The sequence below is a fragment of the Equus quagga genome, chromosome 1 (assembly GCF_021613505.1).
Source record: "Equus quagga isolate Etosha38 chromosome 1, UCLA_HA_Equagga_1.0, whole genome shotgun sequence".
In the NCBI taxonomy this organism is placed as follows: domain Eukaryota; kingdom Metazoa; phylum Chordata; class Mammalia; order Perissodactyla; family Equidae; genus Equus; species Equus quagga.
This window is the reverse complement of record NC_060267.1, coordinates 11,360,434-11,384,653: the sequence shown is the minus strand read 5'-3', so window position 1 is coordinate 11,384,653 and position 24,220 is coordinate 11,360,434. Positions and strand designations below refer to the sequence as shown.

Sequence of the window (24,220 nt, the reverse complement as noted above, 5' to 3'; positions counted from 1 at the left end):
GGGGGGGGGGGGGGGGGGGGGGGGGGGCGCTGTCAGGGGTGGCGGAAGGCTGGCCAGAGCCTCAGCTACCCCAACTCAGGACACGGCCCCCCCAGGACAGTGCAAGCCCCTCACCCGCCTGGGAAGAGCTGACTCCCTGGATCCCCTCTCAGCTCAGAGCAGGGTGTGCCAGAACACGGGGCTGGTGCTCAAAGAGCAAGATTAATCTGCAGGCAAGAAGAGAAGTTAATCAGGTCTCCTGCCTGCACGATCACCTGGGCCGTGAGCTGCCTGCTGATGGGAGCCGGGGTGGAGGGAGACCCCAGCTGAAGGCACAGTGAGCTCAGCATGGAGACAGGGAAGAGGCAGGGAAGGCAGAGACAGTGAGGGGTGGGAGAGACATCCAGAGACAGAAACAAAGGCAGCCATTTGTAGGCTCTCCCTGAGCACAGATCTAAAGTTTACTGCAGACAGAGGAGCTGCTTGTTCCCTGAAGGTAGAGACCGGGCAGGAGAGGCTGAGACAAGACGGTCTCTGAGGAAACAGACATGAGGGTGGGTATTTAAGGCATTAAACAAACTATTCCGTATTGATATTAGAGCGCACAGAAACGGGGACAATGAGATAGCATCAGCAGTTGGAAACCGAGAAAAAAATAATGATGATGACACAGGGAAAATAAACGAAGGCATGAGGAAAGGAGTCAGTCATAGGGATGGGGGAGATCCTGGGGTGGGGAGCCTCCCTTGTCAAGTGCCACCAGCTGCAGGCCCCAGCTGCGGGACAGCAATTAGCAAGATAACTGTTGGCAGCAGCCCGGCATCTCAGGTGTATGGAAAAGTGGGTGCCGGCAGGCAGGTGTGACAAAGCCCAGTGCTGAACTTGGGGCCGGTGGGGGCAGTGGGGCTCCTGGGTGCGGAGACCCTGCATTCCCCAGCTTACCTCGGCCCACATGAGCCCTCCAGCCTCGGGCCTCTTTCAGGCTAAATATCTCCAAAGGATCCCAGGCTATGCCAAGACTTGGATCCTCACTTCTTCCCTCCAGGGACACACTTAATGAATCAGCCCATTGGCCACCTGCGACCTGAGCCCCATCCCCACCCCAGTCTCTCCAAACCCCTGCCAGAGCTCAGCCGGTCAAGGAGCCCGAGACAATTTCCCTTCTTTTCCATTCTTATTATCTGTATTAGCTGGCTCCAAGGAGCCTGAGGGAGGGAAAGGGGAGGAGGGAAGGGGGTCTGAGCACAAGTCCTTGAGAAGATGGGGGAACAGAGATCCACCCACACTGACCAAACCTTTGGGAAGTCACTTGTTTTATTAGCGGGCAAAGAGGCGGAGGGTGGGAGGAAGCTAAGTTTGGAGAGAAGACTGGAAAAGTTTGGGAGAAGAAAGGTCCTCTTCAAGGGTTCTTCCACCCCTGAGCCCCACCCCACGATCAGAAGGGTTAGACATGAGATCATCCCCAGAGGTGTGTGGGTGGGGTTGGTGCTGGTCCTGCAGCAAGAAACTGCTGAATCTCGTGAGGTCCCCACCTCCTCACTATACAGCCACTTCCAGGTGATGACTCCCCTTCTTCTTGCAGCTAAGCTTGCCGTTCCCACCACCCCCAGGGCTCTGGATGACCTTGACAGCCACATCGTTCTCCTTGAACCTCACTGAGAACCTGGAGAGGGAACAGACAGAAAGGCAAAGCTAGCGCTCTTATCCTCTCACTCCTAGTCCCGTAATTTTCTGATGGCTTCCCCTCCCCTTCTTGAAGCAGGTCCATCCTCCTACTCCCCTGTGCCCTCCCCCCTCCCTCGGGCCCCTCCCAGTGTCAGAAGACTCAGGGACCCAGAAAACTTGGGTCGGGAGACTAAGAAACCCTTCCAAGCCCTGTCCTGACACTGTGCTTCACTTCTGACAGCACGAAGTTGCCCGGTCACAATGACTAACAGCTTGGTCATCTGCCCCAAGCCGTCCCTCTCCCCCAGCTCATGGCCTTACTCGTCAGTCACTGTGATTGGAAGCTGCCTCTGCGTAGCATTCAGCACAGCCTGGTACATCCTGGTCAGCAGCTCAATCACATGCTCGCTGACCAGCAGGAAGTCCCCCTTGGAGCCCACTGATGATATCTGAGGAAGGGGAAAAAATGGCAGAGAAGGGATTCATCTTTTCTCCTCAGGAGCACCCTGAGAGACATCAAAGGCACAGAGAGTGAGGTCTGGTCCCCATCACCTCCAGCCCGCTGCAGCCCCGTGATGCCCACCACTTTCTCCAGTCCGAGGCCCTGCCCCCACCCAGTTCTGATACCTCACTCAGATGCAAGGTAAAAAGCCCATCCTTGAAGCTGGTGACTGACACCCCAGCCACACTGTCCAGCCCAATGACTGTTTTGACCTGGGAGTTCTTGGCATCTGCGAGAATCACATGCCCCTTGGTCAAGAGGAGAATTCTAGAGGAAATCTAGGGACAGAACAGGAAAGAGTGAGGAATAGTGGGTGTCACCCTCACCCTTCCAGCTACCACCCAAGGCTCTGGATCAGGCTGTGGGAGTTCAGGATGCAGGCCTTCACCTTGCCGTTGCCACGATTGACCTTTTTCACAGTCTCTGCCACCAGAACAGGCCCTTCCTCCTTGCCCTTCAGCTTCTGCATCTTGGGGTTCCCTTGAAGCCCAATGTAGTCACCGTGGAATGGAATGGGGACACTGAGGACACACAGGAGGTATGCAGTGGAGACAAGGTCCTTACCGCTGACCCCCAAGGCCCTGCAAGGAGCCCCCCCCCACTGAATTCCCATCTTCATCCTCCGGTGCCCCTTCCCCCATCCTCCACCACGTCCTCTATCTCAGCAGTTCTCAGAGCGTGGTCTGGGACCAACCTCAGCATCCCTCGGGAACTCGTGAGAAAAGCAAATTCTTGGGACCCACCCCAGACCTGCTGAATCTGAGGATGGGGTGCAGCTATCTGAGTGTTATCCAGCCTGCCAGATCATTCTGAAGCACACTAGAGTTTGAGAACCACTGCTCTATCCCACCTGGGGAATCTTCTCTTTGCTCTTGATGAAACTGACTACACAGAGTCTGAAAAGCCCTCACCTCTGGGGGTATGAAGCCTTCTTGCCCTTGAACAGTTCGCTGGCACAGAGCTTTTCCCTCAGGATCTCTACCTGCTTCGGAGACAGCTGATCCCGGAATTTCTTGCACTGCGAGTGGGGAGGGGCAGGGGCTAAGACCACGGAGGAAGAGGGCAGGGCTGGGGAGGGAGGTGAAAAGAACAGCAAGATGTAGAAGGAGAGAGGTAAGGACAGGAGAAGAAGAGAGACAGAGGGAAAAGGATAGGCACTAGACACTTCAGAGAGGGCAGGGGCTGGAGCACTGGGGAGGAGGGATGCTTGGGGAGGGAGGATGCTGGGGAAGGGAGACTGAAACAATCAAACACAAGCCCCCTGAGAACTCTGCCCAGCACACAGCACGAGGCCTAGTCCCAGACAGGTACTCAATAAGTCTTTCCTGAATAAAAGAACTCCGTGCTAAGTGAAATCAGCCAGACACACAAAGACAAATATTGCATGATTCCACTTAGATGAGGTACCTAGAAGAGTGAAATTAATAGAGACAGAAAATAGATTGTAGATGCCAGGGGCTAGGGGAGGGGGAAATAGGGAGTTATCGCGTAATATGTACGGAGTTTCCATTTGGGACGATGAAAAAAGTATGGAGATGGATGGTGGTGATGGTTGCACAACAGTGTGAATGTGCTTAATGCCACCAAACTGTATGCTTAAAAATGGTTAAAATGGTAAATTTTGTTGTGTATGTTTTACCACAATAAAAAAGAAAAAAAATGGTAGAAGAGGCAGCAGAAGAGGAAAATCAGAGGGAAGAGAACAAAAAGACAAAGGAGAGGCGAGGACCCTGGCCCCAGGAGGGGCTGCTGGACCACTCACCTTCCACCGGTAGAAGAGCTGCTGCAGCTCCTGATTGGTGCGGGTGAAGCACCTGTAAGGGGCCGTGGGCCAGTTTTTGTCCAAGACACTGGCAGGCAAGTTGTTCTTCAGCCCCAGGAGGAATTTCCGTGCCTAGGTTGTGAGTAGGGGGATGGGGAGTAGAACGATGAGAAGAAAGACCTCTCAGCAGGCAGACTCGCACCCCGATCCTGCCACGTAAAAGGAGCAAGGGCACTCATAGGGAGAAGCACAAGTGGACCTGAGGAGATGGAAGGGAGGCATCTCCTGGGTCTCTTTCGGTGTGAAGTGTAGGCTTGAGGCTGGGCAGTAAGCATGAATAGGAGATTGAGGGGAGAGCAGGATTAACTCTAAGCAGAGACCTGCTACCCAGGCAGTAAGGTGGGAGGAACCAATATAAAAACTGGCCTCAATATTTTGCTCCTGGAGCTTCCCATTCTCTCAGCTCACAATTGCCTACAGCAGGCTGCCACTGCGTTAGCTATTAGACAGGTACCAGACATCCCCTCCTCTCTGATCAGTTAAGCCCAACACCTCAACCTGGCATTGAGTCCTCTCCTGAGAGCCCAACCTCCTGTCACAGGCTGCCCTGCATTACCCTGGCACACCAGCCAGCCAGGACTCCTTGTCATGCCTCTGCCCAGCCCACGCATGACCACTCTATGCTCAGCTTATGCTGCTCTCATCTCCGCTCTGCCACCCCAGATTCTCCCCATCTTTTGAGAGGTAGCTCAAAGCCCTCCTGATTCCCTGGGCCAGGGCTGCCTCTCCTTTCTTTGAAGCCTCATAACACTTTGTCTAGACTTCTGTTTTGGTACGACTGTTATTTGCATGGAAATCTTCTTCTAGACAGGGAGTCCTTGGGAGTCAGGATCCAAGGTTTTGAGTTTTTTCACCATTCAGCAGCATTTACTGAGTGTCCGCTCTGTACCTGGCACCGTCCTAGGTGTGGAGGCCCAGCAGGGAGGAGAGAAAACCAAGTCCTCATTCTCACTGACCTTACATTCCACTGGGGGTGGGGAAGGAGACAGCCCACAAGCAAATAGACATATAATGGAATGTTCTATAATTATACTTGCTGTGATGCAAAAAAGCAGACCCTGAAGCAGGAATGAGGGGTAACATATTTCAGAAACAGAAAGACAGCCAGAGTGACGGGACTAAACTGAGCAAGAGGAGAGAGGATGAGAGGGTTGGTCGGTCAAGGATGGATCAGGAAGAGCCTTGTAGGCTGTGCAAGGACACAGGCTTTTGTTTGGAGTGAAATGAGGCACCATTAGAGAGTTTCAAGGGGAAGAGTGACATAATCTTACTTAACATCTTTTTTAATTAAGTACAATTTATTTTCTTATTTCTAAAGTTTTAAAACTTGCATAAGAGTTGAAAAAACATTACAAGCAACATCTGTATACCACACAGCCCTCACATAAATTCACCAAGTGATAATGTTAACATCTTGCCCTGTCTGTGTGCTCTCTTTCTCTCTCTAACACATGCATACATACATACAAATGTGTATAGATAAACACACACACAGCTACAAAAATCTTTGCTACTATATCATCCTAAAGTAGATTACAGATATCATGACATTTTCCCCTAAAACTTAAGCATCCATCTCCCAAGAACTGGGACATTCTCTTACACAATCATAATTCCATCACCATGACTAAGAAAATCGACATCAATCACATACACTCATCCAACAGCATTGCATACTCAAATTTCTCCACATGTCCCTTATAAACTTCTAAAAATAGCCTTTGTAGTTTTGCTTTTATTGTTCCCGTTCCAGGATCCAGTCAAGTTTCACCCGTGGCGTCTGACTGTTTAATCTCGCCCAATCTAGAACAAGGACTCTTCAGTCTTTATACCCCAGGGAGCACCTAGCACCCTGTCTGTTTCCGGGATAGAATTATTGAAGGTAGAGAAAAGGACTTGATCTTGAGCACTTCCAAGTTTTTGGAATTTTTAGGAAAACTTTTTACTAAGACGTTAGGTTAAAAAAGTTAAAATACTCTCCAGGAATTATCCCAGCTCTTTGCACCTTCCACTACAGATTTAGGGGGCTTGCTCTAATCGCCCTGGAGTCCCCAGGCCTGGGTCTGGTTTGATTTAATTCAACAACCATTCCTAAGTATCCCCCATATTCCAACTGATGTGGAGCCTCTGAGGGTTTTCTTTTTTAATTGTTTGTTTTTTCTAGATCCAGAAAGTTCTTCCCTATGCAGCCCTCCTAGGGCCAAGGATGCCTGGGTTGCCCAGGCCTCTACTGGGGAGCAAGGAGGCAGGCCTCGGCAGTGGTTAAACTCGAGTCAAACAGTTTGTATCCCAGCTCTACCACCTACCAGCTATGGGATCTCTAGCAAGTTATTCAACTTCTCTGGGCCTTAGTTTTTTACCTTCAAATGGGGGAAAGAAAAGGGCCTACCTCACAGAGTTGTTGAAAGCATTAGAGTTGATGCATGTAAAGGGCTTAGTGCATGGTAATGTTCAAAAAATATTAAGTATTAGCATTAGCTATAAGCAAGGCGATGGCAAAATATAGACTAGTCAGAAGGCCTGGGGGAATCAATGCCCGGGGGCCCCTGTGCGCGTGCTTCTGTAGGGAGTGTGATTTATCGAAATACTGGTCTAAACCCAACAGCTCCTGGGGTGACATTGCGCAGATGCCTGATCATATACACGTGGAAGAGGGGCCAGTCAGGAGACAAGAGCAAAATCAGACTCTAGGTCTCAGGTATGTAGCAAGAGAGCACGTACTCCAGAAAGACAGACACCCTGGAGCCAGCCTGAGGACAGACCAGGCAAGGGAAGAGGCCTAGGAAGCTGGAGCTTCCCTGGGGAGGGGGAGGACTCCATGAAGGCTGGGGGAGGCAATGAGGAGGCCCAGAGCCCACCTTCCTCAACACGGCGCAGGGACTCAGCCTCTCCAACAACAGAGGCGCTCCAACAGATGTGCCTCACGTCTGCACGAGCAGTTAGTAAGAGTCCTGACAAGCGTCCAAACCCGAATCAGAGCACGTCGGTTCTAATTTACCCCAGCCCTCTGTCCAAGATCTCCCGCTCTTCCTCCGGCTCTCTGGCCTTTCCTGAGGTTTCACAGGAAGTGCTGCTCTCTCCCTGTCTGCTTTCCCTCCGACACTTCTCAGAGGCACCATCACATGGGATGGATGTCTCTGGAAATCACCCTTCTCTCTCTCTGTTTTCCTCTCACTGGAAATTGCCCGTAGTTTGAAAGTCCAGGCCTGGTCCCAGCTTCTTCCTGCCCACCCTGACCCAGTCCTCTGGGATTAAGATTTGTCTTTCCAAAGTTTTAATTTCTGACTCGCCTGCTATTGTTTCAGAAGAGACAGAAGGAAGATATGATACCTCCACCTTCACCCTAACCTTAAAATGGATCTTGAAAGGTTGGGTTAGTTAACCATATGTGTGTCCTCACTCTGCTCTTCAACAAGGCTCAGCCTCCTCCCCACTGAGTCTCACCTCAACTGTTGTTAGCCATCCAGCCCCAGGTGTCTTCTCAGGCCTGGACCAGTTGGTGGGTGTGCTGGGACCCCTTCCTGCCACAAGGTTGCCTGCAGTGCCCACTCAAGCCAAAACGCTCTCTGATTCTGCCCCCAGCCCGAGTCACTGAGGCCTGCTCCCTGCGGGCTGCTGTCCCACACCATGCCCTCTTCTCCTGGGGCTTAAATAAGTGCATACAGAGTAAGGAAGCTCTTGGGAAAAAGCTTTGAGTCATCTCCTCTCAAATCCCACATCTTCCTCTTCCGAACTCATCCCTCCCTCCTCCACCCCCCATTTCCACCCTCGACCCCCACCACTTACTATGTTCTTGTAGATGAAATTTGCCAAGGTGAGGGAAGCCCCTGACCGGAAGTATTTTCGATAATTCTTGCGGACCTGGCAGGGACATACAAGAAAGGAGCCAAAGTAAAGCTACAGTTAGACCTAGAAGATAGAAGACAGACCTAGAAGACGTCTACTATTTTTCAACCACACAAAGAACAGAGTAAGATAAAGAGCTACGACTGTAGCTGGAGCGAGGGAGTAAAGTCAGACAAGTTGGCAATGAGGAGGACACTCAAAGCAGAAGGCACAGCTTTGCTGCCAAGTCAGAGACACAGCCAGGCATCTATACAGATCTCCCCAACTTGTGTCCACACTGGGAGCAGACACAGACACAGATGTGCCATAGCTCTGGATCTCCCAGAGCTGTGTCCTGGGTGCAAGCGGGACTTGCTCTCTGCTACTCTTTGTCCCCAACAGGTGGCACAACCCAGGAGGAACCATGTGGGGGAGGGAACAACTTGTGGGGAGGAAAGCCCTCTCCCCTGCCCCATTACCTTCCATCCTCTCAGAAAAGCCTGGATCAACAACGTCGATGCCTTTATCTTCCCATAGCGTTTCTTTTGCTGTAGAAAGCAATGGGCCTATTAGAAAAACTCCACCTCCTGAACCATGTCTCCCACTTCCCATTCTCCTATTAGAGTGAGGGGGATGGGACTTTGGGGGTAACTGGTACCATGTTGCCTCGAAACCAAGCAGAAATGAGGATCTGACTCTTGCGCATCAGCTGGTAGTAGGTGCGGCAGCGCCAGCCTCGGTATGTTTTCTGTATGAGTGTGGCCAGCTGCTGGAGTCGAAGGCGCCTCTGCTCTTCCAGGTAGAAAAGCTGTGGGAGGCAGGAGTGTGGGACAGGGAGGCTGGCCTGGAGAACAGCGCTCTTTCTTCCTGTACCCCCAGCACCAGAGGTTGCCCAGCGAGTGTTTTTTTTTTTCCATCATTCCCTTGTCTTCTTAGTTCATTCATTCATTTAACAAGCATCTGCCAAGTTCTAACTCTGTAGCAGGCACTGTGCCGGGTTTGGAAACTCAGACACAAGTGGCATATCACCCTGAGCCTTCAATCTTGCTTCAGTCAGAGGCACCAGAGCAGGCTGTGAAGCACGTGTAACTCCCGGGGCTCAGGGAGGGTGGGAGCCCAAGGATTAGTTCCCGGGGGTAAAGTCCCCGCAGAGAGGAGACTTCCTGACCCACTCTCCATTCCAGGTTATGGATGCTCCCCTCCCCTCCAGACTTTCTCTTGGTGGGGGGTGGAGGGGACTCTCTGACTCTTCCACCTCCCATGCCCACCAAAAGCAGGTGCACTCTCCAACTCACAGTCTTGGGGCTTCTAATGAAGATCTTTGTCTTCCCAAAGGCCAGCTCCTCTGAGGACATGCTCAGTTCCCCCAGGACCTTCTCGACCCCCTCCCTACAGGAGCAGATCGCGAAAGGTGCCGAGGGGCAGCCCAGGGGAGATCCTCTTCCACATTTTCCCTCACCCTCTCACCCTGGGAGAAGCATTCAGGGTGCAAACAGACTTCAGAGCCTCTGAAAAGGGACCGTTAAATTTATCTCCCCAAGTATCTATCCCCCCGAGCTTCAGCAGACGCACACGGCATCTCCTGTGCCCTTCCTACGGATGTTCCCTGCACTGCCCTTCCCTGCTCCCTAGTCTCCCCACTGAATCTCACCGCTCTCCTCCGTTCCAGCGAGGCCAAGTGCTCCGGCTCAGCAATCGGTACCTCTCCAGGAAGGGCCCATATAGCTGGCGGTAGGCGTAGCCAGCCCGCCGCACCCGCACATTTTCCAGGAGCCCCAGGTACCGAACCTGGACTGCCACCAGCTCCGAGGAGAACTGACCTCGCTGCTGGTGCTCATTGGGCTTTATGCACCTAGTGGGAGGTGGGCCAAGACAGAGGCTTCAGGAGCTTCCCCTCTGCTGGTGTAACCCACCCTAGTCTCTACACCCCTATTCTGCACACATTCCCAAGTTGAGAAATTTCAGAGGAAATGGGCACACTGGCCGTCCTAGTCTCACGCACTATAGCATGGTCCCTACCAAAGTCTGATGCCCTCCCCGCTACAGGACTCTCAGCTCTTCGTCTGGCTCTGTTTTCCATGAGTAAAGAGCTTCTGATACCCTTATTCCAGACATGTCTCCCACGTGGATGTTCTAGAGTGCATGGACCCTGCACATGCCATCACACATGTAGCATGTTCCCCTGTGTGCCCAGCATGTCACCTGATGTAGTTGGGGTTCTTGGAATATAGGTTCTTCATGAGTATGGCCACAGAACTCTTGAACTGGGCCCCAGCAGTTGGGGGGCGTTTGAGAGATGCCTGCTTGGGATCACCCTCTGGGAATAAGGACCGAAGGAGGGGGTGCTGGGCATTCCACATGGCCTGGGACAGGTCCCGGAAGAGTAAGTCATTATTCTTGTCGATGAAGCCATTCACGCTGTATGTCACCTGCAGAGGAACAGCTATGGGTTTGGAGAGCCCATGACCTTGTCCCAGCACTTGGCCCTCCTAGTTTCGTTGTGAAGTATTCTAGATTCTCATCTCCCCCCAATTCCTCCCCCAGTGCATTCAGCCTATCCTAGGCCCAGCAGTTACCCTCCAGCCCAGCCATATCACCTTGCCCGCATAGTGGCAGATGCGGAAGCAGCTGAGGCCCATGGTGTGGTCATACTGGCGCTGGGCGTTCTGGGTGACTTTGCTCTCATAGTGACCATGCTTGGAGAAGAGTTGGTTCAGCTTCGCTAGGAAGGTAGAGTCACTGACGACTCCAGGCCGCAGGCACTCCTCATCCAGCATGGCCAGGATGCCTTGCTGATTCTACCCAGAGAACGAGATCAGCCCAACCTAGACCTGGTCCTCCAAGATGTCCATGTCCTCACTGCTGCCCCTCTGCCCCCTCATCTTTTGCCCTCTTTACAATCCTTACCACGCGAGGCAAGGGGAGGGAGGAGAGAGAGATAGGGGAAGGATGTTCAGGCAGTCTGCAAGGGGAGGTCCCAGGAAAGAGAAGGAGAACGCACATGCTCAATGAGGTTACAGATGATGCCATTATCAAAGTAGTCCACCTTCGTCCATGGTATGCCCTGCAGGGGGAGACAAATTACAGGCAGCAGGTCCAAGACAAGTCTCCAAAGACCTCACCAGACCCAGGACCCCTCTCACCCACCCCACAAAGGACTATCAGAAAGCTCTACAGTTCAGAGGGGTCCTGGTGTGGTTTCTATTTACATCCCCATCCCTCCAAGGTTGGAGGAGAATTTGTGGGGTGGGTGGACAGACATATGGGAGGACCCACATGTGTGAGAGAGGCGACGCAATGCAGAAAGCCCTGTAGGTGCTCCAGGGTGGAGAGGGAAATGTAATATGTTGGGTGAAGATTGGGATAGGGGTTACCCTACTGTGGGAGTGGGGCAGGACCCTTGAGTGGGTGGAAGAACAAATGGCCACACTGCTCTGGCAATGAACTATGGAACCAGAGCACACGAGTGAGTTTAGCCTCAAACAACAAAGCTAATTTGACACATCTTCAAAGACCTACATCAGTGATTCTCAAACTTGAGTGTGCATCACAGTCACCTGGAGGGCGTGTTAGACCACAGAGCGCTGGGCCCACCCCCAGAGCGACAGAGGCAGCAGGTCTGGGACTGGGCCCAGGAACCTGCCTTTCTAACACATTCCCAGGGGATGCTGATGCTGCTGGCCCAGGACCACACTTTAAGAACCACTGATCTACATGGTACTTTGGGACTGTATAATTTTTTTAAAAAAAAAGCAAGAACGGTACAGAAGCAGGAGACCCAAGGACAGTCATTCTCCACTTTAGGGATTTGCTGCATATCAGGCCTACAAGCAGGAAAGCTCCTGAACCCAGCCAAGGGCCAGGCCTCCCAGGTTCCAGCCAGGCCCAGGTGTGGCTGGGGAACACATGCCTCTCTTCTTCCTCCCTCACAGGTCTTCAGGGAATGCAGAGTGGAGCTAAGTTGCCCTCTCACCTCATCCCAGAAATACCTTCCCCAATTGTTAAATGAATTATGATATCCTTACAATCCCATGTGAAAAAGCATCTTTATCTACTTGACACAGAAAGATCTCTTGTTAACTGATGAAAGTATGGTGTAGAACTGAGTGTAGTCACTGCCACTTGAATAAAGTTTGTGGAAAAACATGTTTACAGATTTACTCGTCTACACATAACAGGCCTCTGGAAGGAGGGCCCACTTCAGGTGCCTCTACCTGGGGCGGGACTCGGAGGCTGAAGACAGGCTCGGGGGGAGACTTTTCTTGATACTTTTCTTTAAGCTTTTTGAATTTTGAAGCATGGGAATGAATTACCTATCTATCTGATAATTTAAAATTTTTAAATACAAACATACAAAACAACTGAAAAAACTTTTCCACCCATTGTGACCACATTGTCTGAAATTCTGCCACAACAGATTCCCGAGAGCTCACAGGGAGCAGCCCTGGGAGCGTTTTGACGAGTGAGACTTTCAGCCATTCACACTTGGGACTGGATGAGCTCAGTCAGAGAGCTTTTCTAACACCTAGCTGCAGAAAACAGGAGTTTTCGCGGAACAGGGGAAGGAGTGCAGAAATTTTGAGCCATGGGGCACTTCTGGTGAGGAAGTCTTGGATCAGGGTGCTACAAGAGGGGATGGCGACATCAGCTAAGGCCCGGGGGAAACAAAGGATTCTGAGACATTAGAGAAGGGCACAGAAAGGGATGTGTAGGGTGCCAAGCCCAGGAGAAATGTCCCTTCTAAATGTGGCTCGCAGTCTGCCACAGGCCAAGCACAGCTGTCGCTTCCCTCTTCTCAGGACTCTCCCCCCACACACACACCCTTCCATCAATCTGGCCCCTTCCTTGCCTGGCCTGGAGTGGGAGGATGGGGACCTGGGGCATGCAGAGCAGAAAATTAGGGCTTCTTGGTAATGCTGGAATGTTCAGCTGTGCAAGGGAAACTTTTCATCCTCTGTGTTCCCATCTGGGGACAACTGAGAGGAAATGGTGATCAAGGAGATAGAAAGACCTGGCGTGTGCCTAGAAGTCACATCACAGAGGGAACGTGGAGAGAAGGCATTGTTTACCTCTCTCTTATATTCCTCTTGCTCCTCTCTCAGTGTCATCTCTATGAACACCTGCTGTAGCTTCTCATTGCAGTAGTTGATCACAAATTGCTCAAAGCTATTATCCTGCAGGAGGGGACACAGGTTAGAGAAAGAGACCAGCTCAGCCCAAGAGACTTCCTCCATCTCAGCCCCACCTCCCCTCTCTCCCATCCCCACTTTGAGCTGTCACCCTAACCCTAGGGAAGCAAGGTATGAGGTTGGGTGAAGCTCTCTCACCTCTAATATTTCAAAGCCATAGATATCCAGGACCCCCATTACCTTCTTCTTCTCCCCGGTGCCCACCTGAAGAGGAAAAATAGATAAATCTGAGGACAGGCCCCCTCTGCACACCAGGCCAGGCCCTTCTGGGCTGGATGTGATGGAACAGGGGGCAAATAGAACTCAGGTGAGCTTGACCGAGCTGGTAAGGAGTTGGTGTGACTTATTCTCTCTCCTCCTCAAAATGCTGAAGGACAAGCAAAGAGGGAGGAATGGAGGAAAAGGAAGATGCAAATAGATTCCAGGTTGGTGTTCCCATGGTACAAAGTAGAAAGACATTAAAATCCTCTCGGGAAAATAACCATCTCTTATATCTGTAGAGCATTTTACAAAGAAATTTATGTTCTTATTTCATTAATCCTTATCATAACTCTATAAGGTGTGATTATTCCCGTTTTACAGATGAAAAAATCAAATATCAAAAGGAGTAAGCATTTACCAAACCTAGACTCAAAATCCCATTTTATCCTGCTGCCTTCCGGTAATAGCTTCTAAATTGATGGCATTTTCATGTACATAATTGTTTCATAATAGCTCTATTTTCACCTAATACACATAACATAAAATTTACCTTTAAAGGTATACAATTCAGTGGTATTTTAGTATATTCAAAGGGTGTACAACCATCACCACTACCTAATTCCAGAGCATTTTCATCCTTTCAAAAAGAAATCTACCCGTTAGCAGTCACTTCCATTCCCCAGCCCCCCAGCCCCTGGTAACCGCTAATCTATTTCTCATCCCTATGGACTTGCCTATGCTGGACATTCCTATAAATGGAATAATACAAAATGTGGCCTTTTGTATTTGGCTTCTTTCACTCAACATGTTTTCAAGATTCATCCATGTTGAGCACGTATCAGTACTTCATTCCTTTTTATATCCAAATAATATTCCATTGCATGGATATACCACACTTTCTTTATCCATTCATCAGTTGATGAACTTTTGAGTTGTTTCCACTTTTTGGCTCTTATGAATAATGCCTCTATGAACATTCATGTATAGGTTTTTATGTGGACATCTGTTTTCAATTCTCTTGGATATATACCTAGAAGTGGAATTGCTGGGTCTGTGGTAACCATGTACATAATCTTATCTGACCCTGACCAAACCCTGTGAAGCAGGTAGGCATTAGGGTCCCATGTCCCAAATCAGGAAGCTGATGCTCAGAGCCTTTGCAAAATTGAAAAGCTATACGACTAGTAAGTAGGGGATCCAGATAGTCGAACTCAAAAACCAAAGACATTTCCACAACACACTACCGGAAGGAACTGTAGCTTACCCCTCATCCTTCTTACTCTGTTCCTCTCAGAACCCAAGGTATGGGGCTGGTGACCAGGGCAAGAAAGGTGAGCAGGCAGGAGAGTGCTGATGGAGGAGGGCAATCTCTCACCTTGATACTCTCGTTGATTCGATTCACTATCCAGTTGAAAAGGCGGCTATAGATGTTCTTAGCCAGAGCATCCCGAGCATACTGAGCCTGCAGGGCAGGGCCAGCCGGTTAGAGTGGCAGCCACAGAACAGACTTGAAATTAGCCCCCCCCACCCCCGTAGGACCCCTACCTGGATGACACTCAGTGCAGTGACCACTTTTTCTTTGGCTGTCTCCATGGTCCTCGAGCACAAGGCTCTCTCCAGTTCCTCTGAATTCAAGCCCACCATTTCCCCAATCTCCTCAATACCTGGAGTGATGAGGAAATACAACATGGCCTGAGAGAGGGCTTTCTCCCAGGGAGGGAGGGAGGGCTGGTGCATGAACTGCTAGGAGACTGGCGTCCCTGGGTCTTGCTGGGGAAGTCCTGACCCTGGAGGAATCTCTAGGGAGGAAGAAGGGAGAAGAGAGATATGGACACTTTGCATGCATTATCTACTTTAATAAGAGAATCTCCCAAAATAGGTGTAATTGTTTCCATTTTGCAAAGAATCCACTGAGATTCAGAGAGGTCCCAGAACCAAGATCTACCAAACTTCAAAACCTCGTTCCAATATGCCTCCCTCGGAGTTCTACCTGAGTATGTTTGGGGAAGAACTCAGGAGCAGGCTGAGTGGGACTGAATCCAAGTGAACTCAATTATGCTGGAGAGGAGGAAAAACAGAAATGGCAGTAGGAGATTCAGGGAGCTGGTTGGGGGCTCCAGCAGGGTAGTACAGACCTCTCGCATTACAGATGCCACTTGCGGATATCCCATTGGCTTGGAACTCGTCTACCAGTTCCACATTCCCCAGCTTCAGCACCAGGGCCGTCACCTCTAGCACCTGTCGAATCTCGTCCTCCGAGAACCCAATCATGGCCATTGCACTCTGAGGGAAAGAGCAGAAATCAGAGGCTGTCCTGAGGGGCCAGTCCAATGCCTCCCTTCTCAAAGCCAGAGCGTGAGCTCAGGGCATGACCTAAGGGCCCACCTGGGCACCCACCTGTACGGCTTTGAAGTTAGAGGCGTCATCCATGCCATCCACACTGGACACTTTTCGGCTCAGATAAGCATAGCTGATTGTGTCTTTCTCCAGCTTCAGGGCCTCTGGGAGGGCCAGTGTGAGGGAAGAGGTTAGTACACGGGTTCTCTGGAGCCCTCCAGCCTTGACCCTCACAGCCCTTGCCCTACGTTGACTCATTTATTTATTTGAAGGTTCTTCCCTGCCTCCTTTGTTTTGGGATCATTAATTCCTATAATGATAGATAAATTTTTAAGTAGTATTTAGGGTTTGGGTGTTCATAATTGTTGGTTTTTTTCCCAATATTTATAAAAGAAAAGCCTCATTCTACTCTACTCCCCACCCTCAGGGTGCTAAACAATAAAAACCAACAAGCAAACCCTCCATCCTGCTCAAGTCTCCAGTTCTGTAAGGACAAAGGAGAGGACAGACAGATGAGCACATATATCCCACCCGTCTCCAGCCACGACACCTCACCCTTGGCCTGGGTTAGCACATTCATTATTTGTTCACTAGGCACTGACAGAGCATCAGGTACTATGTTCTCCAACCCCAACCCCTCTTCTGGAAGGTCTTCTCTGACGTTGTGAGGACGAGCCAAATGGCTCTCGTGTTCCCCGTGGTGGATCTCTATCCCAACCCACAACACACAGGCTAGGCTTGGTTTTTCTGTCTCTCCCACAAATGAACAATTTATGTGTTGGGCTTGTGCTTTTCATCTTTATGCTCTATGTGCCTGGCTGGCATGCAGGAACTTTTTTCTTTTTAATAAACAAATCAAGGGAATAGTCAAAGCTGTTCACCTGAGATGGAAAGGAGTGGGTTAATCGTGGAGCTTGAGGGATATCAATATCTGTCATTCAAGTGATCTGAGAATCAGGGAGTGTCCCTCAAACTAGGGTTTAATGGCAGCTTCCCCTGAGACACAAATTTTGAAACAGGAGTCTGCTAAAGAGGGATGTCTGGATGGAGAAGTCAGAAAGGCCTTGGGATGATGACACCAGGGAGGCCCTGCCTGGACTCAACTTGAACCAATGAGTGGCAGAATCAGCCAGAACAAGACACTAGTGCCTATGATTCAGACAAACTGAATCAAGACTATTAAGCCAGGAGGGAGGATGAGACCTGTGGGGGCTCTTGAACCATAGAGATCTCCAGAAGGAGAAAAGGAGATAGGCACAAGTCTAGCATAGAATAACCAGAAACCAAAGGGACAGGTCCTTGGGGGCCAGACACCCACAGTCCTCCAAGCCAGAGGGGGAATTAGGAGGCAAACTCTGGCACGGCCTGAAGTCCTGCCATACCCCGCTGTGATGTCCACCCAGAGAGACCTTGGGCCTGCCCAGCATCCAGGCTGGGATGGTCTCTTCCCCAGGATAAGGTAAGGTGCTCCATGCCTTCTGCTTCTATAGCCACCTACACGGGCCTATCGGCACTGATCACACTGTATTACAATGTATCTATTCACACATCTGCCATCCCTAGAAGACCGTAGGTTCTGTGAGGACAGGGTCCATGTCTTACTCAACTCTGTGTCCCTAGAAGCCAGCACAATGTTCAATCATAGTAGGTGTTCAAGAGATGTTTGATGAATGAATAAATGGAACCTTCATAGAACTATGTAAGAAGAGGAAATCAAGGACAGGGTTCTGGCTGAGGCAGATGTAGACCCAGAACAACTTCAGTTAGAGCTCATGGAAAGTTCTTGAACACTTGCAACATCCTATCCTGCCTGATTTACTGCTGAGCTATCAATAAAGTCACTTAAATCGAAGATAGGAAAGATGGTAGATGGAAATGAGTATTCCATTTTTGAAGCCAGCTTGGGGAAAGAGGAACTCAGCAAGACAGAGGAGAAAGAGCAGTAAAGACACAAGAAGACTTATTCCTAGCAATAAAACCCAAGAAAAGGAAGAAAACACAGAGGGGGGGATTTGTTTCCAAGAAAGGGTGGATGACATTCAGGGTGGGGAATGCAGGCAGGAGGAGTCTGAGGGGCTCAAAGGAAGGGGGCTGCAGGGACCCAGAGGGGACGGGGGTTCTGGGGATTGGATGGAGGTTGGGGACGTTCTGCCATGTGTCTGGGGCAGGCACATACTCAGCAGCTGTGCATCTGCTCCAGCCAGTAGCTGATAGAAGATGTGGAAGTTCCTTTCTCCTTCAAGCTGCTTCACCACTCGGGACTTCTCAAGCAGATCTGGCAGAGAATTAGAAAATAATGTTCTGAGGTCCTGGAAGATAGCACACCTTCCCTCCAATTCTGTCCTCATCCCTGGTGTTGCTAGTGTTTGGGAGGTCTGGTAGTCTAAGATTCCTCCTTCCTACAGTAGCAGATTAGCAGAAAGGGACACTGGGGGGCAGGCGGAAAAGAGAGGCAGGGAGTGGAACGAGGAGACACGTACAGTTTGTGATGACGCCACCGAGGGGGGATCCCTTGAAGTCAAACTCAATATCCATGTATTTTCCCTTCAGAGACCAGAGAGAGAGACTTTGCTTCCTCCTCCTCTCACCACCCCGTCCAGGAGGGGTCTGTGCCGTGTTGCTCCCTCTCATGCCCCCACACCCTCTCCTCCCAGGCCGGGGAGATGGTCACTCACAAATCGAGAGGAGTTGTTGTTGCGAATGGTCTTGGCATTGCCAAAAGCTGCAGAGACAAGGGGAGAGGAGTGAGGAGGCTGAGGGGAGGAGCGGGTCTTAGAGAAGGGAAAGGAGGAAGGTCTTCTGTCATCGTGCCCATCTCAGGTTTTTCAGGCTGAACAAGGGCAGTGGTGTTGGAACTCTGAGGAAGAAGGCCCAGGGCTGGGTGACTCTGGGGCAGTTGGCGGGGAGTGAGAGGGCAGAGACTGGAATTCTCACCCTCCAGCACCGGGTTTGACTGAAGTAGCTGCTCCTTCACGGAATTCACCTGCTCCCCCTTCCCACAGACGGCCGCCACGTAAGACATCACCAGCTTACTAGCCTCTGTAAGAGAAACCCTCATGTGGACCCCCCACTCTCCTTGGCGTCCCTCATTCCAGCACCTCGCACCCCTCAGAGTCAGAAAAACTGGGAAGGAATTTGGGGGGTGGGGCAGGACTAGGCCTGGACTGGAAAGAGATAAGGGGGGAGTTCTAGCAGTGACTCCTGGCTCCCTAGCCAGGTGCCTCACCGGTCTTCCCCGCTCCACTCTCGCCCGTGATGAGGATACACTGGTCTCGGTCCCGGTCCTTCAGTGACTGGTACGCCACATTTGCCAACGCATAGCTTTGGTCGGGGGGGGGGGGGAAGAATTGGTTGATGTCTAGTATGGGACCAGTCCAAGACACCATCTTTCACTCGATCCTCAGCCCCCAGATGCATCCACCCTCCCACTCAGACCAGACTCAAGCAAGTGACCCGTCTAGGAAGGGGCCTCCAGAGGGCCAGGGGAGGAAGGGACAGCTGGAGAACCTCCTTTAGGAGAAAGGATAGGGAAAATTAGAATGTCTCATCGTCAGGAAGCTGGAGCCCTGTCGCCTTCCCTTGGTCCCTCTACTCACATATGGGGCTTCAGCTCATAGAAGGTATAGTCCCAGTATTTGGCAATGAAGTCCGGGCCATAGATAGGCAGCTGTTGGTAGGGATTCACTGAGACCAACACGTTCCCAATGTAGGTCTGGAGCCGGGGAAGAAGGTAAAGGGAATGAGCGGGGTGGAGGTTGGGGGTCGGGCTGGGGAACGGGGCAGTGAGAGCACGTGAACTCTCTGGCCACACATCCACAGCCAGGGGCACCCATGTGCACTCACATAAATCTCCCTGTTTTCATAGCGCAGCTGGAGGTTCTTCAGCAGAGACTCCTGTTCCAGGGGTTCCAGGAGCACGAGGTCCTCCACCCCCACGGAACCTTCCAGGAGAGTCATATCCAGAGGGGCTATTGATTCTGGGAGTAAGAGGGGCAATTTGCTGATGTCTGCTCAGCTGTAGGAGCCAGTAACTGTTTGAAGGGAGAAAGACAGAAGGGCCTCAGACAGCCTTCCTCTCCCCTCAAGCCCTGGCCCTAAGGAGTGCCCCCAACGAAGGAGAGCCTTTGGACTAGCCCAAGCTAACTGTGGGAGGCTGCGGAGACTCCCTGGGAGGTGAGGGGATCCTCTGCTCCCTGGGTCAGTGTTGGTGGGGGTAGGGCAGAGGCGGGACATGACCACCTGCCTCTGACCTCCAGGGTGCGGAAGGCACCCAGCAGGCAGCGACTGGAGGGGCACAGCTGTGCTTGCAGGAGAGGGCTGAGGAGGAAAGGGCAAGCAAAGCTTTCTGCCGCAGCCCGGCGCCAACAGCCCTCTCCCTCCTGCACCGAGGCCCTGGCCAGGGTCCTGACTCCTGGACTATTTGCCCCCAGTTATCCTCAACTCCCTACCTCTGACAGCCCCTATTTCAGTCACCCAGTCCACCCATACCCATTAAATTTTTTTATTTTATTGAGGTCATATTGGCTTTTAACGTTGTGTGTAAATTTCAAGTGTACATTATTATATTTCAGTTTCTGTATAGACTGCATTGGGAGACATTTTTTAAATGGGGACTGGACAAGGTGATGAGTTAGAGAAGAGGCAGGCGTTCCTCCATAAAAGACTGGAATACCCCAAAGGAAATGAAAGTGAGTTTGTTTCCCCAACATCAAATAGTTGCCAGGACCTCTGGATGTGTCTACACATCTGTCCCTATTTTTTCTATCTCCAGCTTTTACATCCAATCCTGCAACCTTCTGTCATGGACTTTGCCCCCGAGGGACACACCCAGCTTTTTAGTCGCTGGTGGGAATGGAAAGGAGGAACTGAAAGAGGAACAGAGAGCATTGTGGGACTCGGCCCCCATGCAGCAAGCACATGGCAGGTACAACCTAAGGAGAAAGCCCAGCCCTCCTCAGTCTTTCCTGTGGGCCTGAGTAGGCAGGGTGGCCTGGTACAGGGCAGGATTATTAGTGCAATGGTCAGTGCCACTCCCTAACAGGAACAAAAGAGCCACATCCTCCTACTCTCCTGCATCACTCAACCTGGGCGGCGGGGGTGGGGGTGGGGAGAAGCAGGAATGGAAGGTGGGGCAAGAAGGGAGCACGGGCTGCCTCCTCCCCTCACTCTGCTTTCCCCAAGCTCCAGGGAAAGAGAGCACTTCTCACTTCCTAGAAAGACACAACTGAGGGAGCAACGAGAATACTGATAACAGCAGCCTCTAGCAATCACATAGCATTTACCATGGGCCAGGCAGGGCTCTAAACACTACATATACTAATTCATTCGATGCTTACAATATCCCCATGAAGGAGGCACTATTATTATCCCACATTTTCCAGATTTAAAAAAGAAGAAGTTTTAAAGTAACTTGGCAGGGAAAGGTGAGAAGCAGAAGCAGAAGCAGGGCTGGGAGAGGCATCTTCTTTGGATTTGGATTTGAGGGGACTGGGAATGTGATTGGTTGGAGATGGGGAAGGGGAAAGGAAGCAGCCCCCAGTTGTGGCAGCCCAAGTTGTTAAAAGAGGAGCAGTGACAGGTCAAGGCAGGACTTACCCAACACTGGGACTAGGGTGTAACTTCAGTGTCCCTTGGAGAATGGTGGATGAAATCCCAATTTGACAGGAAGGGGGCATAGGAGTCCCAGGCCCCAAGGGTAAGAGGTGCCTTTGTTAATGGGAGCTGTCCATGGTGTTGGGGAAGCCAGGAAAGAGGCTGCCCTCCTCTTGCCAGTCTCCACTCTTCTGAACTTTCTCTGTGCTGCCTCCTCCAGCCTGGGCTCCCCGTGCCAGTTGAGCCAGGAAAGGCCAGAGACTGCTCAGCACAAAGTCCAAGGCTGTTCCTGCTGAGGGTGTGGCTCGCTTAACCCTTCGCAGGCCCAAAGCCCCAGAGGGAGACAGTCACAAGAGAAAGCCCCCTCTAGGTAAGAAAAGTTATCTAGCTGGCCTTAGCTGAGGGGCTCAAGTAGAGTTCTTCCTCCATTGCCCCCCAAATTTGGAAATGAGAGCAGAAGAAGTGGAATTTCTAGCCAAGAAAAAGTTTTTCCAGAAAGTCAGGAGTTTTGTCAAGGAGAAAGGTAGGTTGGGGTGTCCTCCTAGCAAAGAAATGGTACCTCTCTCAAACCTATCCTTTCTATCTTATTGGGAGTAGGGGGGCTGTGAATAACATTACTCGGGGAACTAAGCAGACAAAATTCCCAAATTCCTCTCTACTTCCCTCCCCCCACGAATTGGACCCCATCACACAGACCCAAAGACTAAAGTTAGTAATAACCCCTGGCACTTGTAGAGAGGCCAGTTTCACTGAGCTCTCATCTGTGTCATCTCACTGCAGCACATCACACTGGAGGTGGGCAGTGCACTCACTCCATTAAAGAGGGAAATTAGAGTCAAACACTGAGGCTCAGAGAGGCTAGACCGTGTGCCTGTAGGTCCACAGGCAGTATATGGCAGAACCAGGAACAGAATGCAGCTTCCTGATCCTAAGTTGGCCACAAGTTTCAGCCCAAGTCCTGGCATTTCTAATTTTAATCCTTCTTCTGTGCTAGGATACTGAATAAGACTCGGGGATGTTTTCCTGGGCACCAGCCCAGCTGGAAATAGCTGCCTCCGATAGATAAGAAGCTTATAAAATCCTATTTTCTAGGGTACCCCCTCATCCACCCAGAAAAATTCCTAAACAGCAGGCTCCCTCTGCCCACCATCCTCTCTCCCAGGCATGCACAAAGAGAAAATTAGGTAATTACAGACACTTAACTAAAGATAGACTTGATTCCCCAACTCCCAGCCACAGCTGCTTGGTTCAAGGTCCAAACTCTATTGCTCTCACAGCGGCACTGTGCATAAGCCTGGCCCATCAGCAGTTCCATTATCAACCTGCCCTTACGTAATTTATTGATCTACTATATATATTTGAAAGTGGGGGAAAGGCAAGGAAAAGAGAGAGAGAAAAAGCTGAGTGGAAGTGACATAGGAATATAATCCTATATCTAGGAGGAGCAGGATCACAGTATCAGAGGGAGAAATGACAACAGATCCCCTATTTTACAGTAGAGGAAACAGACCTAGAGTGAGAAACCACTTTCCCAGGATCACATCACTGCAAACCTGGCAGAGCTCAGACCAGAACCCAGCTCTTCTGTTCTTCAGCCCAGGAATCTGCAGCCGTCTACACCTGGGGGTTTATCTGTGTGTTCACCCATTCACTTGTCTATTGAGTGCCTACTGTGTGCTCACACGAGCGAAGTGACCCTACAATGAAATGGCAACCTCAGGCTTAGAAAGAACAGCTGAACATCACAGCTAGGGTGACCAAACATCCTGGTTTGTCTGGGACCTGAGGTGAGTTCTCTGGACACGGGAATCTGATGCTAAAATTAGGAAAGTCCCAGGCAAACTGGGATGAGTGGGTCACTCCAAATTAACAAAGTATGAAATACGCACCCAAGTCATCTGGAATTTCAAGATCTCTCAAAGCATCCGGGGTGGGGAGAAGCACGGGGGATGCAGGACTGTTCCTGCTTCCCAGGAGAAACTGAGCCACCTGGAGCTTATTAGTCTTCCTCCACTCCGACTCCGAAATCTCCTTCCTCGTTCCCCCATTAAAATTTCTAGTCCATGGAGGGAGCATGAGGGAACTTTTAGGGGTGATGGAAATGCTTTACGTCATGATTGTGGTGGTAGTTACACAACCATTGACCATCTCCATTTGTCGAAACTCAGCAAAATTTAAAAGTGGTGAATTTTATTATATATAAATTATACTTCAATAAAGCTGGCACAAAAAAAAAGGACAAATCTAAATCCTTTAGTGCTGGTTTCTGAGAGGTGGGACGGCAGCAATCTGATTAAACTGATCCACACTCACTAGTCCTCCCAGCGATATTCACCTTTTAAAAGTTGTTACACAATAAAAACTTGTCTTTTTTTATCCTCACTAAAACCCTATGATGTCATACACCTAGCAATTATGCTTTAAGTTTTTATTAATTCAACCATTAATGATCACCTATGTCTCTTATTTACCTAGTACAGTTTTAGAAGGGAGAGGAGAAAAGATGTCATTAGTGTGCATTAATCTACATAAGTGGACATATGGTCTACATCCTGTTTCTCCCTATTTCTGTCTTTCAAAAACGGGCAATGGATTTCCATGTAGTCTAAATAACTGAGAAAAGAGGAGACGGTACAGAATTAAGGCCAATGCTATAAGGGATTCCCAGAGCAAAGAAAACAGCCCAAACATAAAAGATGGAAAGTACCAGACCCCTATGCAGAAGCTGGGCCAAGACATCAATGAAGTTTTCAGTCTGTGGCCCTAATGCCCACTACAGCCCTGCTCCCTCTCCTACCCTACACCCCACAGCTGATGCACGGGGCTTTCCCTCACCCCCATGGAGAAACAAAGACATGCTTTATGCCATTAAAAAAAACTAAAGTGCAATCAAGGTAGCCCCCTGGACCAGGGATAACGTATACATTGTTCTCCTATGAGAGCACTGTGAGACAACCTGCTACTCCTGCAGGAATACCCCTTAGAGTTCCAGCATCCTGGGAAATCATCCAGCCAAAGGATGGAAGATGACCAAGACAGACCCAGGATGGGGAGCAGTGGTTAAGAAAAAAAGGAAAATAGATGGCAGGCAAAACCGTCTCATTAGAA

At 50.4% G+C, this 24,220-nt stretch overlaps 2 protein-coding genes across 2 annotated transcripts in view; both read right to left on the bottom strand.

The window, feature by feature from the left end:
- TAC3 (tachykinin precursor 3) overlaps positions 1 to 1,544 on the bottom strand; it is a 12,370-nt gene extending 10,826 nt beyond the window's left edge. The window contains exon 1 of the mRNA XM_046679048.1: positions 1,512 to 1,544. The gene's annotated coding sequence lies outside the window, so the exon portion shown is untranslated. The remainder of the gene's footprint in view (positions 1 to 1,511) is intronic.
- On the bottom strand, positions 1,373 to 19,486 carry MYO1A (myosin IA). The gene is made up of 27 exons (XM_046679036.1): positions 19,364 to 19,486; positions 19,117 to 19,232; positions 18,747 to 18,841; positions 18,455 to 18,559; positions 18,196 to 18,242; positions 18,001 to 18,064; positions 17,697 to 17,795; positions 15,581 to 15,684; positions 15,319 to 15,466; positions 14,729 to 14,847; positions 14,559 to 14,645; positions 13,121 to 13,186; positions 12,863 to 12,967; positions 10,795 to 10,857; positions 10,391 to 10,591; positions 9,996 to 10,222; positions 9,445 to 9,645; positions 9,089 to 9,182; positions 8,452 to 8,601; positions 8,273 to 8,341; positions 7,755 to 7,829; positions 3,909 to 4,040; positions 3,058 to 3,164; positions 2,535 to 2,667; positions 2,272 to 2,424; positions 1,966 to 2,093; positions 1,373 to 1,642 (listed from the first exon to the last, which is right to left on the bottom strand). Exons 1-27 carry the CDS (start codon positions 19,475 to 19,477, stop codon positions 1,519 to 1,521), a joined length of 3,126 nt encoding a protein of 1,041 aa, XP_046534992.1. The 5' UTR covers positions 19,478 to 19,486; the 3' UTR covers positions 1,373 to 1,518.
- Between the last annotated feature and the right edge of the window lie 4,734 nt (positions 19,487 to 24,220).